At 48.8% G+C, this 14,677-nt stretch overlaps 2 protein-coding genes across 35 annotated transcripts in view; both read right to left on the reverse strand.

Moving 5' to 3' along the window:
* The window catches only part of LOC143425135 (longitudinals lacking protein, isoforms A/B/D/L), a 133,832-nt gene that overhangs the window by 70,102 nt on the left and 49,053 nt on the right, over positions 1–14,677 (reverse strand). Inside the window, exon 7 of one of the 33 annotated variants that reach the window (XM_076897826.1) lies at positions 3,382–3,716. The exons of 26 other annotated variants lie outside the window; for them this stretch is intronic. In XM_076897826.1, the coding sequence (XP_076753941.1) occupies positions 3,397–3,716 (320 nt within the window). In that variant the 3' untranslated portion in view covers positions 3,382–3,396. Of the gene's footprint in view, positions 1–3,381; positions 3,717–3,924; positions 4,195–7,529; positions 7,889–8,401; positions 8,722–10,106; positions 10,429–12,149; positions 12,529–13,040; positions 13,435–14,677 lie in introns of those variants that run through there. 6 more of the 33 variants (XM_076897963.1, XM_076897731.1, XM_076897871.1 and 3 more) reach the window with 6 other exon arrangements.
* Positions 6,154–7,053, reverse strand: LOC143425520 (zinc finger X-chromosomal protein-like). Of its 2 annotated transcripts, none has more exons than XM_076898407.1 (2): positions 6,862–7,053; positions 6,154–6,593 (listed from the first exon to the last, which is right to left on the reverse strand). In XM_076898407.1, the coding sequence occupies exon 2, from the start codon at positions 6,418–6,420 to the stop codon at positions 6,166–6,168; it is 255 nt and encodes an 84-aa protein (XP_076754522.1). In that variant the 5' UTR covers positions 6,421–6,593; positions 6,862–7,053; the 3' UTR covers positions 6,154–6,165. The 2 variants fall into 2 exon arrangements, with proteins under 2 accessions (XP_076754522.1, XP_076754513.1); XM_076898398.1 differs by having other exon boundaries at positions 6,154–6,599.

Raw genomic sequence — 14,677 nt, forward strand, 5'->3', positions numbered from 1 at the left:
CACAAAGAGAGGTTGTCGAGAAATAGAAATCTTTCTCGTTATCTCTCCCTCTCTCTCTCTCTCTCTCCCTCTTTCCCTTTTTCGATGATGTACACGTATGTATCAGCGTGCAACGAGGGCGCGCGACATCATCCACGATGGATGCGCAGAACGTGCCTCTGCAAGCTGCTCTTGTATTTCGTTTTGTACGGACAGTAGGGGCAGCACTCGTTCGGATCCTTGCCGCACTGGATCCTCAAATGTTTCTTCATGTTCCGCAGCCAACGGTACGCTTTGTTGCAGCTCGGGCATCTGAAGCATCCCGGTTTTCTGTCCAAGCCGCTCGATTTCTGAGGCAGCCTCGCTAGTGCTCTGCCGTGGCAACGACGCCAGGACGCTTCTGGAAAAACAGGGAGAAATCAAATCTCTCTAGCCGGGTTCGAGCGACGCCGCGACGTGAGGGGTGAATGAACGTAGAAGGTGGCATTTGGTTTTGTATCGAGGCTGAACGTGTGCAACTGGTTTACAAACGTCGCCTTTTATTCCTCGTTATATTTCATTTGGCACAATCTGCTTTACAGTTAGGCTCGCGTTACGTACAAAATGCGACGGGTACGATGGACAAATGACAGTCGCACGGTCGTCAGATTTTCATCGACAGCTAGGTGAACGGAAACGATTCCTGTCTACGTCTCTACCGTGGTTACAGCGTTCAAATTCTTTCTACGTGTGGTACACATCAGCCTACATCGGAATAAACGGGGACTTGACACGATCGTCGAGCAACGGCTAGAGAGCGGAAGTAGAGAAGGGAACGAAGGAGATTCGAGGGGGGGGGGATAAGGTGGATTCGCGCGAAGCCATTTTTAGATACTGCTAGAGAAGACATTCTTGCCGGGATGATTGGTACGAATGTGCTGGTAAAGATTGCCGCGTTGCTTGGTCCTGTGGGCGCAATAGGGACACTTGAACTGCGGCTCCTTGCCGCACTCGTGCCTGGTGTGCCTGACCAATGTGGCGCGGTGTTGGTAACCTTTCCCGCAGGTCTCGCACCGATACGGAAACTCGACCCGCTTCGCCATCCAAAGGGTCGCCAGGTCCTTGATCAGCGGCATCATCGGGTACTGGCAATTCCTTTGAAAACCCTTCGGCATAGTCATACACGGGATCGGTATGTCTGCAAGTCACAGGAAGAAGAAAACGAGGGTCGTTAGTTGGCGAGCATAAACGGGCGACTCTTCGAATTGGGAGATGGTTTTTGTCAAAGACAAGAAACCGAACTACGCTCGAGAGTATTTCGTTTAATTGAGTTTCAATTTTCTCTTTTCTCTTTTCTCTTTTATATCGACTAACCAACGAACGGGTACCTGTTTATTTATTGACAATACAAATTACGGTGGAAATTACGGACACATCGGCGATCCAGTCGCTGCGAGAACGGCTCGATCAATCGTCCTCGTGAACGTTATACACTTCGAGCACCCCTCGACGCAGCCTCGGGTGATGACGCTCGATATGTCGGTGAACCAGCTGGACGCTGCTCGCCGCGGTCTCGCAGTACGGACACATCTTCTTCGACAGGAATCCACAGACCCGAATCATATGCGTGCGAAGATCGCGCAAACGAGCGAACTTTACCGAACACTTTGGACAGAAATTCGAGCTGGCCGACGACTCGTTCGCTTCGAAGCGGCGGCCTCCGTTGATTCTTGACGTTTCTCGACGTGAACCTGAAATCGAACGTGACAAATTAGATATATCTCTCCCTCTCTCTCCCTCTATTTCGATCTTTCGGTGTTACACGAGGAGCCACTTGCGAGCAGCCTTACGATAATAGATAATATATCACGGGGGATTTGGTGTGACGAGGACGCAGCAGCGTTGTGCTACGCTTAACGTAAACACATTTGGTAAACCGCAATCTAGGCAACGAGCTTGCTTTGCAATTTATTGGTTCGAATACTTTTTTCGTCAACGCTGTATACTGTACAATACGGTTCCGGTAACAACAACAAAAGAATTCTCTAATGCACACAGAGCACGAGGAACGTTGAAGGAGGAGAAGAACAGCTTCGCACCAGCCAGAGTGTCTGCCGGATCACGTCGACGCGACACTTTCTCCTCGATTCCCGGTCGAATCGTCGGTCGTCCGCCAGTTCAGATCAGTTTGGTACGGTTCGGTTCGGTTCGGTTCGGTTCGGTTCAGTTCAGTTCAGATCGATCACGTACACGTTTTGACCACGATGACACTGACGTATATGCCTGTACACATGGCCACGTTGTTTCATACGCGCGGTACAGTAAGGGCACTGAACCCTCGGCTCTTGCCCGCACTCGAACTTGGTGTGCCTTTTCAAATGCCAGGCGTGTATGTAACTCTTGGAGCACCTAGAGCACGTGTGCCTCTCGATGTCACGAAGAGCGGTGCCCCTACGCCTCCTCGAGCCGAGCGGTTTCTCTTCCTCGTAATCGAAATCCTTCGTTTCTTCCATCACGACCGAGCAAAGATTCTCCAGATCGGTTTCGATCTTGATCCTCTTCAGGTCTAAAAAAACACAAGTAAAAAGGAAACGGGATTAGTCGACGATCACGGGGCGTGCACGCACGGCCGGGCAGATAATGGTTTCAGGAACGCGAAAGAGATAAAGATGGTGATAATAACAATAATAATAATAATAATAATAATAATAATAATAATAATAATAATAATAATAGTAAGTATAAAGAGTAAAATAATGATAACAACAATAATAATAATGATAATAACAGTAATAATCAAAATAATACAATGATAATAGTAACAATAATAGTAAGGTAACGATAATAATAAGAATAATAAGAATAGGAATAATAACGATGGAAGCGATTGTCGTTACGAAGAGGATCGGATTATCGCGAGTTATTTTTTCCCGCCACCTTGTCCCCGAGAAGTCCGCAAGCTGGCGTTATAATAATAGTACATCAGTATCTTTGATAGAGGTGGAAACAAAAAAAAAAAATTAAAAAAATATAAGAAATAAAAAACGCAAAAGGTGTTCGAGGTACTTCGTTAACCAAGTAAGAGAGAAACAAAGTGTGTAAAGAGCGGGCAAAGCGAGGACAAACCAGATGGAAAATCAGGGACCGTGACCGTTTCCTCGAGAACGGGTCACGTTCCTTCGTCACCCATCCACCAGAGCGTCGTCGCAACGACGCGTGCTTCGTTCGCGGCATCTCACGCGTAGACAGAGAGGATACGCTCGTCGAAGAGATGAGAAAACTCGCGTCGATCCAACAGGGTAAAAGAATGAAAGAAAGGGGAGAAAGACGAAGAGGAACCGACCTCGAGACCGATCCGTAGACGTCCGTGCGACGTGGACATCGCGGATCGGGGGTAACGAGAAAGAGAGAGGAGGACCGATGACGAGGACGTCGTCCTCAAGGCGAGTCGATAATGTAGATTCGTTGACCCGAGTGTTTCCTACGTATGTGCTCGTTCACGTGGGCCCGTTGCTTGCTACGCGTGCCGCAGTACGGGCATTTGAACCTGGGCGCGACCCCGCACTCGTAACGCAGATGACGCTTGAGGCTTTTCACTACGGTGTAACCGTTCCCGCATTTCGGGCACGTGTAATTCTTATTGTTGCTCCCTCTGCGGCGAAACGGTCCGTAGACGTCCTCCAACGGGTGGAATTTGCTCGACTCCTGATACGGATTGGCTTCGTAATTTCCGTATACCAGGCGAAACGAACAATCCACTGAAATCAAAAGAGCGCAATCATTAGCGGGACACCAAACGGAAGCGCAACCCTTTCTTCTCTTTCCGTCCACATCCACACACCCCCGCACACCCACTTTCTCCCTCTCTTTCTCTCTGGAAGACAAATTCTAAGATGACGGTAAAACGAACGACGATGCGACAGGATGGAAAAGTATGCGTTTATTATCTCGCTGGTCGGGTACAGTTTCAACGTTTCAAGTCGATCAGCCAAACCGCCTGCTTCGGGTGCCTCCTTCGAATGTGCGAGTAGACCTGAGAGGTCTGTTTGCTTTTCAGCATGCAGTAGGGGCACTTGAACCGCGGCTCGTGCCCGCACTCGTACTTGTAGTGTCGGTTACGATTGCACTTGAGCGTGAAACTGCGCAGGCATTTCGGACAGTAGAACAGCAGGGACTTCTTTTTCGACATCCACTCGCTCGAGACGATGCTCATCAGCGAGTCCAGCATGCTCAGATCTGAAAACGAAAAATAAAAGTGGATGAACGTCCGTTCATACGAATCTCGATGCGGTGTTGTTAAAATAAAACGGTTAACGGTAAACGGGAGAACGAAATCCATAAAGAGAACAGCTAGGTATTCGCTGGTGGGAGTGGGTACGTTGCACGGTGCGCAGAAACGGCACGACGAGGGAAAGGAGGAGGATAGCAGGGGAGAAGAGGTGTTACCAACAGATTGATCGAGTCGACACGAGCTGTGGTAACTATCCCGTGGTAACCAGTAATCACAGATCGACTCGGTCGAATGTTTGAACATCAATTTATTATTTCGTATCTTACAATTCCACAGCGACGATATTACGATCACAAAACACCGCGGAGGGTAAAGGTTCAGTAACTCACAGTTTTAAAGACATCGAATCGCGTGGATTCGCGAACAGTTAATTATTCGTGATCTCGAAGTCTCGAAGAGTGCAACGGCTCGGTGGTACGCGACCGAACGGGGGAAAAAGGACAAACGCCGCCTTGTTTCTTTCGTCTAGACGCGGTAGACGAATTTCGGGGATCGCGTCCGCCGCGCGCGTAACACTTTGCTTATCCGCTAAACGCACTTAACGCTACAACATTGTTTAATGATATCACAGCAACAAAAACAGTCGGCCACTAACGTTGGACGTCTAGGTGCAGGTAGAACAGCGGTAAATGGAAAAGTGATCGTGTGAATCGGCACGATCGCGACGCGATTTCAAACGTAACAGAGATATTACGTGTTTTAACTTCCCCTGCACACAGTACGCCGAACCGATTCGGAAAGCTTGGCTTTACCCTGCGGTCGCGATCATACGATCCAATCGACCGAAACGAAAGCGAGAGGAAAGAACGCCCGCCCCGACCGCTTCACCCTGTACCTGTTCAGTCTTCGCGCGTCGAGGTGTACGCGGTCCGCTCCCCTCTGTTCCTCCCTTGGCAAACACCCAACAACGCGCCGCGTGCCGGACGCAGAATTACTCGAAACAACTCGGGAGTATTCGAACCTCTCCTTTTTGCCACTACGAACGAAGTAAGGATGTCGTGTTATTATTCTTGTTATTGTTGTTGTTCTTTTATCGTTATTATTTTTATTGTTATTACTATTATTATTATTATCATTATTATTATTATTATAATTGTAATTGTAATTGTAATTGTAATTGTAATCGTTATTATCGTTATCGTTATTAGCCTCCCTTCCCTCTTTTAAAAAACATACAGAGCTTCATCTAGTAGGACGTCTAGGAATCGAAGAACGTTTTCGCTCGACTGCGCCTTACACATCGCGGAACCTTAAATGCACTTGTATCTCGAAACAGCGTTAAAGTTCGACTTTTCGGACGAACGCTGCGGGCACTCGTTCGTAAAAAAACACGGGAAGTCTCTCGATAAAACGCGCCAATAAAACTAGCCAACGTACGCGTGCGTTTACCTAAAATTTGAGATTCGCTTGAGCATCGTGTCCCGTCTCGCATTATACGCGTAATATATCTCGCAAACGATAGTACCTTAACTTTATAGAACACTTAAAAAGATTCGATAACAATGGAGTTTGTATGCTTGTACTCGTGTAACGTGTCTATGTATACGTTAATGCGTGTAAATGATGCGTACATATATGTATATGTATGTATATATTATATATGTGAGTGTATACGAACGGTTTACATGTTTCGTGTGTATGTAATGCATATGTAACGTGTCGGATATACATATCATTTGTCTCTAAACGAATGAAACTCGGCGAGGGATCGCGCTAGTTCGGACGGAGACTGAATGCGCTTCCGTTGCGAACAGCAAACCTCCGGCGATCCGTCTCGCAGCGGAGGGACCGTTTTCGTGGTAACCAGTCGATTGTCTTGAGTCTCGTTCGTAATCGTGAGTCGCGGCGTATTCGACGCAGAACGAAGATGATATACACCGCGAATACCACTCGACGGGTGCCATTTTCTCACTACTTCAATTCTCGTACTTGACGTGCATCACGTACACCTTTTGGCCCGTGTGCCTCGTTCTGATGTGGGACATCACGTTGGAGGTCTGTTTGCTGCGGAACTCGCAGTAAGGGCAGAGAAACCTCGGCTCTTGGCCGCACTCGTACTTGTAATGCCTGGTCATGTTCCCCTTCACCGTGAAGCATCGTCCGCATTTAGGGCAGCCGAACGGCTTCACGTAGATGTCGCCGCGCGAGCCCTTTGCCCGCGCGTTCTTCATCTTCCCCTGGGCGTAACAGTTCGGCAGGGATCTCGAGACGGACGTCCCGTTGGCGTCGGCCAGCCCACCAGCCTCCCTGTTACCACCTCTCGCGTTCTCGAACGAGAGAGATTCTCGAAAAGATTGTAAAAAATTGTACTCTAAATCCAACTGTGGTGCTGCGACATAGAAACCTGAAACTTCAAGATTGGTTAGTTAGTCGAACCGTGGAATTGTCGGGGCGTTATATGATTTTGATTTGAGCGTGGGCTGGGGAGAGAGAGAGAGAGAGAGAGAGAGAGAGAGAGAGAGTGAGATCTTTCGTGAGATCGTTGGATCCTAAGAGAAAGGAGGAGGAATATGGGCATAGGAGGTACGCGGGTCGGATGTGAGTTGGATCGGATCGAAATAGATCGGTACATGCTTCGGGTTCACGGCGGTCGTTAACGGAAGAAAGGATACCTTAAAGACTTGTGTATGATCTTGAAGAAGATGATAATGTCGAGCCAATTTCGATCGTTCCCAGATTTTCTTTCATCTTTTTTTCTTTTTCATTTTTTTCATTTTTTTTTTCTTTTTTTTCGAACAACTGACTTTGTTATATGAATTTAATAGAGCTTATTAAATTTTAATAGAGCTTATATTAAATTTCGCAACTCGTCTAATAGCGGAAAGTACATCTCTTAATCTACGGTTAACGGTAATTAAATCTATGGTATCGGTATCGTTGTCTGCCATAGTCTTGAAGCGATGACGACATCCTTCAGAGGTTCGGCCGTTCGTTCGCGTACGTGGGAACGCAGGCGAGATTGGTTACCGGATCGTGATCGAATAACGATTAGCAAAAATTCTAAACTGTAATCATCTTGCGATTCAATTGAAGACATTTACATTCCTGGCGATGGTCGCGGAAGTTTGTATGTTGAAATCTTCGTGCACGTTGCTCCTCGTACAGATCTTCGAAGATGCATCCGTGCGATTGAGTAGAGAGAGAAAGAGAGAAAGAGAGAGAGAGAGAGAGAGAGAGAGTAAGAGAAAAAGAGAGTAAGAGATACGTTTCCACAGAAAGCGAGCAAAGTCGAAAAGCCACAAGTAATTTACACCGATCAGGACCGAGATCGAGATGAAGCCGAGTAAAGTCGAGTTCAGAGCTTCATGTCAAAGATGAACACTTCCTCTTCCGGATGTTTCTTCCTGATATGGGCGTAGACCGGGGAGGTCTGTTTGCTGCGGAGGCCGCAGTACGGGCACTGAAATCTTGGCTCGTGGCCGCACTCGTAGTTCACGTGACGATCTTTGTTTCTCTTCAGGGTGAACCCGCGACCGCACTTTTGACATTGAAACGGTTTCTTCTTATCGGAAGCGTTTATCTTTAACCCCCGACGTTTCACGGTTTTGCCCGTTTCCAAACAACGCCTCCCGATCCCTGTTCCCGATCGGCTCCTGAACATTTGGTTTTGCCCGTGCGGCGGCGGTAGTATATGGTATCCTGCAACACGCAGAGATAAATGCTGAACAGCATCGCTCACTCGCAACCGGCACCGGAGTCGCTGTAAAACAGCAGACGCGATTACGAGAACGCCTTCGCGCGTTCCATGGGAATGCGTCGCGGCGCGTCACCGGCCGCGCGAGCCTCGAGCGTCGGTCTCGCATGCGATCACGGAGACGTGCGCGCTGCATTCCGCGGAACCCCCGACAAGTTTCCGCGGCCGGGGATAACGACATCGCATTCAAATGTTCCGTAAAAGTGTACAAAACGGCGTGTAGGAAACGACGAGAGGAGAGGTAAAGAAAAGAACTGTTTGGCTTGTTCCGAGAACAAACGCGTGAGGACGATCGGCGTGATCGAAACCGGAGAACAACGTTGCTCCACCGCCGACTGAAACGAGCGTCGGAAACGTAACCGAATAGACCAGAACCTAGTCTAGGGATGAGGTGAAACCGATTCGTTGTCCAGTTGATCAGGAAGCTTTATTGCGAGCAACAAATCGATAGAACAGCGGGGAATTAGTTGAAGTTACAGTTGGAAGAAGCCGTTGAGCTTCCGGTCCCAGAACATTTGCGCGAGTTGAGGGTGGTGCACGCGTAAGTGCCGGATCATGTGGGACTTTTGGTAGTTTTTCATCGTGCAGTGAGGACACTCGAACCGCGGCGGTTGTTTGCACTGATTCCGTAGATGCGACAGCATCGATTTCTTCCACTTGTACAAATTGTGGCAACTGGGACACTCGTACATCCCGTCGCGTCTGATGATCGTGAACACTCGGCCGGAACGGCCGTAAAACCGCTCGATCTCCATCTTCCCCTGGACCTTCCCCCTTTCTGAAACAAATACAGAAAGGAAGAGAACGTTATTAAGAACGCACTTGAAACGCGAACGTTGGTTCGCCAAACAGCGCTGAACCGGGACGCCAGGACAGCAATTTCCCTCGCCTGCCTCAGCTCTATCTCTCCCTCCTCGATTCGATTACAAAAGAAGAAGAAGAAAAAAAAAAACGAGAAGCTGACACGTTTCAATTCTGTCGGTTAAACCGTCAAACTCATAGTTGTTATTCTCCTCGTTCCTTGTGAACCTGCAATCCTGTATTAAAAATCCGTTTATCGTCCAATCTCAATACCTTCCCGTCTAAATGAAACGAACCGCACGACATTACCATCACCGTGAACAAAAAACATGAAACTTCGTGATTGGTCTCAACTGACGTTTATTCTACAGATGGTTAAGTTTCCTTAAAGCTTATCGGAACTCGGAACGAGACGATACTAAAGGGTCAGGTGATCTTTCTGGTGATCGATACGATGCTCTTGATAGTAGAGTATCGTGTCTGTGGCGATATCGATGCAGTAGAGGTCGCATTTCGGATGGATCGTGCGTATGTGGGTCCACACGTGGGAACGTTGACGGAGATGGTGTCTGCAGTACGGGCACTCGAATCTCTGTGGTATCCCGCACTCGTATTTGTAATGCCGCATCATGTGATTACGGCGTTTATAGCTGCGCAAACAGTTCGGGCACGGATGCCTGTTGCGTTCGTGCAGCTGTTTCGAACTCTTCTGTCTGGTGTTGTAAGCGCGCATACGGCGATCTGTAAAAAAGAGAAGGGAAACGTTTGCGAACGATTAGTAGTCGAGAAAGAGCTGCTGCTACCGCTGTTGCTGCTGCCGCCGAGCACGAGCGTTGGTGCACACTCGCGGTTTGACTCGATTCGTCGTCACCATCGACGATCAGCAACGGTGAAAGAAAAACAGAAAATAAAAAACAAAAGGAAATGAAAAGAAAAACTAAATGGTATGTCCCTCCCTCTCCTCTGCGCACGTAATTGACACGTCTTCTTGATCGTCCTCCTTTATTGTCGTGTACATCGATCATCGGGTGATTAATACGAGTTGATACAATCGTAGGTGGAGAAAGCAGCGACGAGACATTTCTATCTCTAACGAATGATTTATTTTCTATACAACAGCTACGGATAAAAATGTACAATACGGGGAGAAAGGCCGGCAACAATGGCGGGCAACTATCGTTTAAGCGGCAATGCGCGCGCGGCACGCGGCAGCGAGGGAGGCGGCGAACGACGTTCGACGAGAGTACGGGAATCGATTAAACGTAATCGAATCGATCGGTAACGACGGACAAGGTCCTAGGAAGAGGCGGACGTCGTACGCGTACGAGCGTTACGCGATGGAAAACGCGATGGGGATGGGCGGTTTCGTTTCAGCCCTGTTGCGTGTCCAGAGCGTAAATCGGCCGATTGCTGTGATTGCTCTTGATGTGCGAGTACACGTGCGACCTGTGTTTGCCGGTGTACATGCAGTGCGGACACTTGAATCGCGGCGCCTTACCACACTCGTACTTCAAATGTCTATGAAGTCCCCGATACCATTTGTAGGTCTTGTGACACGTGGGGCAGCCAAAGTTGCCACGGGAGGCGGTGTTCACTGCCGGGAGCATACCGGTGTTGTAGCGTCTTCGCCTTCGATCCGGAGCCATGGCGGTCAGGTAAGGCAATGCGGACAGGTTGAACATCACTGGAAATTACACGGTAGTTTTCTCGGTAAGTGATATTAACAGGGAAACGGTTAGCTCGACGACACATACGTATAAGGAGCGGTAATTGCATAGGTTCGTTCTGTCTTTTTGTTTTCTCTCTCTCTCTCTCCCTCTCTTTTCGCTTTGCTTTTTTTCTCCCTGTCGCTCTGTCTTTCCGGCAACTCTAGTCTACGAAATCGTAGCCGGGACTATACCATCTTCGGTGAATGAACGCGTAGAGAGGGGAAACGGTGAAAAGTGTCGCGTTGCTTTTTTATTTGTTATTCACAAGTTACAGAGACAAGTAAGCGGAGATGAAAGAGAAAAGGAGAGCGGTACGACGGACGGTTCACGGAATGATGAAAACTCGTAATTGCCCCTTAGTACAGCCATCGCCATCTTAGCGGCGTTCGTCGATAACAGGCCCTCCGCGTCCCACCAGCAACATCTGAAATCAAAATTAGCGACGTGGTTAGTAAGGCGAGTCCTGTCCGATCCTCTGTCATCCTGGTCTCTTTATACATATATACATATGGAGTTTCTCGGCTGAAGAAGACCACCTGAAATGTGTATTCTTTGCTTTCAATGACGAGGAAGGAATGCGGTGAAAGATTCGACCGTCTTTCATTGCGTTCTTCCTTCAGAACCGTTCAAATTTTACCGCGAACGTTCTGCGCGCGATTAGAAACAAAGAAGAAATCAACGATGGCCTCCTTCGGTCGGGACACACTGTATATACATGTGCGCGAGCGCGTACGTAATAGACCCACGTCTGACCGAAACGGAAGCTGCGCAACGTTCTTCTTCGCGGAATTCTTACACGGAAATGAACAGACTCGGTAGACTGGGATTTCGGTGGTTTATTAGCGACGTTGGCGACACCAGAGACACGTCGATCGCGAGAACACCCCGGCCGAGCTCAGTAGAGCCGTTTGAAGCACAACACCTGGCCAGCGTGATACTTCCTGATGTGAGCGTAAATATTCTGGGTAAACTTGGAGGGCTTGTCGCAGTAAGGGCACTGATATTTCGGCGCCATTCCGCACTCGTGACGCAGATGCCGCGACATGTTTTTCTTAAGGGTGAACCCGCGATTGCAGCGTGGACAATAGTGACTCTTGTTCATCGAGTACACTTTCCGCCGCCTCCTGGTTACGTTCTGGAAAACACCTGAAAGATCGAAGGAACACGAGTTAGCGGGGTCGTGTGCCTCGTGGTCTCGTCGTCCGGTCCAGCAGGCGTGCGCGTGCATCGTGTCTCCCGAGTCACCGCGACATTAAGGGAGAAGAATAAGGGTGAGAGAGAAAGAGAGAGAGAGAGAGAGAGAGAGAGAGAGAGAGAGAGAAATAGATAGTAAAGGGTAATTGTGGCCCGACGATCGGTTTTTTCGTATCGAAAGATCGTCGAGGAAGAGACGCTCAACGAGGATCTTTGTTCGATCGTCGCGCTCGAAGGGCGAACACCTCGTTGGGACGTCGATATCAAGCAAAGCTGTCTGGTATAGGACGACGTACGTGTGTACTGAAAAATCAATGCGATCGAAGATTGTTACAGAGAAAGACACATATGTGTATATATTTGTAATCGAAGAACATGCGATGAAAAATTGTACACGACCTTACGTTGCTAAAAATTGCCTTGACTCGGTTCGATTCTTATTTCGTTTCGTTTATTCTACCTAATGCTCTCGCTCCTTCCCGGGTCGCGTCTAAACTTGCCGACCGACGGTTTCTGACGCAAAGAGGAGAAGCGCTGGCTTTACGTGGTCCTACGGGGGTTGATCGAGGCGAAGAGTTTGATGGCGTGCGCTTTGTATCCGGCGTGCCTCGACCTGACGTGCCTGTAAACGTTGGACGAGCACGAGGCCTTCATGTCGCAGTAAGGGCACTGGTACCGGTGTCCCTGACCACAAAAGTATCGCAGATGCCTGGTCATGGTCGTCTTCTGCGTGAAACGACACCCGCAGTTGAGACACTCGAACCTTTTCCGTTCTTCCGGGTGATATCTGTACCTGTTCAAGAGCCCCTTCATCTCGACCGACGAAAAGCTAACAAAATCCACGTCGTTCCACTTGTAAACCTGCTCTCCACGGTAGTCACCTGAAAAAATCAAGACACGCGATGGTTAATCAACGTCGGAGCCACGTAGCCGCGTGCTTTGCACCGTGCTAGGGGAACGTATCGTCGGAGAAGAGGGAGATGTGAGTAGTAGCACACGATAGAGAAATGGGAAATGGAAAGAGTGGAGTGTGGTGGCGATACGGTGACGTGTACGTTAAAAGGGTACGTAGAAAGGAAATAGGGTTGTGCCGAGGCTTTCTAACGTTTCGAATCTCGACGGGGACGGCGTGGAATAGAAAAACGACGGAAAGTGAAAGTTCATTGGGCGTTTAATCAACTTGAAACACATTACATGTGACGCTTACGAGAGATTCCTTTACATTTTTTCACGCTCGACGACATGACTAGACGGTGGAGTTTACGAAGACGTCCGTGATATCCGTAATTTCCTGTCCTATTCGTGTAAAAAAGGCAAAGAATTTTCACAACTTTTTACTCCGACAAACCGACAACGGAGGACCGATTCGAGAGGAGAACGAATCGCGGCCGGTTAAATCGCGATTAAAAACACGATCATCGTTCAACACAGTTTATTGTAATAGACCTCCTTCCCCTTGTGGCAACGGCTGATATGGTACTTGACGTTAGACGTGTACGTGTAACACTTGTTGCAGTATGGGCACTGTATTCCACGGATCCCGCACAAATGGCGGACGTGGTAATTGAGATCTTTCCGCCTTTTAAACGTCTTCCCGCATCGGTCGCAGTCCAGGCTATTGCCGCAGAGGAACGCATCGGCGCGTTTCACGCAACGAATCCTGCGTTTCTGTTCGCACGCGTGCTGCCTCGCGTGGAAAGCCAACTCCCTGTGCTTGGCGAACGTCTTGCCGCACGGCGGGCACTTTGCCGCGTTCATCTTCGAATGGGACGACGAGCCGTTCCACTCTGAAAATTAAAACACAAAACACGATATGTCCTCGATTCTCTGTACGCTTACCCGTTCTGCGTGTGTATCTGTGTATGTGTGTGTGTACGCGCGCGCGTGTCTGCGTGTAAATATAAGTATTGGTAGTTTACGTACTAGGAGGGTATAAAAATTGGACTGCGTTTCATGGATGCGTAGACAAGTATCTACAAGGGTCGTTGGATCTCGCGAACCTACAGCGCAGAGAGCTGGTAGACCTTGGCTACGAAGGAACGACATTCGTGCGCTGTAGCGCGCATTTTGTTCTCTCCTCGTCCGATATGTACAAATAAGGGTAGATCGTGAGTCACTCGACGCGCGCGTACCGCTATTTGGAATGAACGGTGATCATTTTGAATCTACAGGACCGAGTGAAACGGAGAGGCGCGTCTACGGCCGTTTCTCGATCCATCTCTCGCGGTCTGCTTCTATCGACTATATATACGATACTCCTCCGACGTGTGTACTCTTGCGTCTGTCGCGTGTCTCGACACCGGTTCAGAACATTTTGTTCACACCGACTGGCAACTTTGGATGCCATCGTCTGATGTGCCTGTAAACGTTCGAGGATGAGTTGTCCTTCTTATGGCAGTAAGGACACGCGTATCTAGGGATTTGGCCGCATTTGTGTCTAATCAGGTCCCACATCCTTCGGAATCCCGCGTTGCACTTGGGACAGATGTAACTCGAGACGCAGGCCTGCGTCCTCACGTTCGGCCACTCCAGTATCGGTATATCTGAAAAGAATCACGAGACCGTTAATCCTGCGCCGATCGATTCCCTGCCGTTTGTCGAATGCTACACGCGACGTCTCGGACGGGTCCTGCGAACAGATCTAATGCGCGTCTCGATAAAGCGCGACGGTCGGAACAGAGGTAACGTAATTTATAGATAGATCTAGATGTGTGTGTGTGTGTGTGTGTGTACGCATATGGGTGCGACCCTCAGAAGAATGAAAGATGGATCATTCGACACGCGTCCTTCATCCACACACGTTGCACATCGCCTTTCGACGCGCAAGTACATACGCGAGCACATACATTCGAGCTTGTTCATCATGTGTTGCAAAAGGGATGAGAGGGACGGCGATGGGAACACGAACGATCGTCCGAGATGATCGACTGCCTCGCAGACACGTCTCGAATTAAACGTCTGACGATTTTATTCAGGTATACGATACATCCGGCATTAATGCTTGTCGCTCGTAATTCGTATTCGTTCGAA

This window comes from Xylocopa sonorina, chromosome 1 (assembly GCF_050948175.1).
Source record: "Xylocopa sonorina isolate GNS202 chromosome 1, iyXylSono1_principal, whole genome shotgun sequence".
Classification (NCBI taxonomy): domain Eukaryota; kingdom Metazoa; phylum Arthropoda; class Insecta; order Hymenoptera; family Apidae; genus Xylocopa; species Xylocopa sonorina.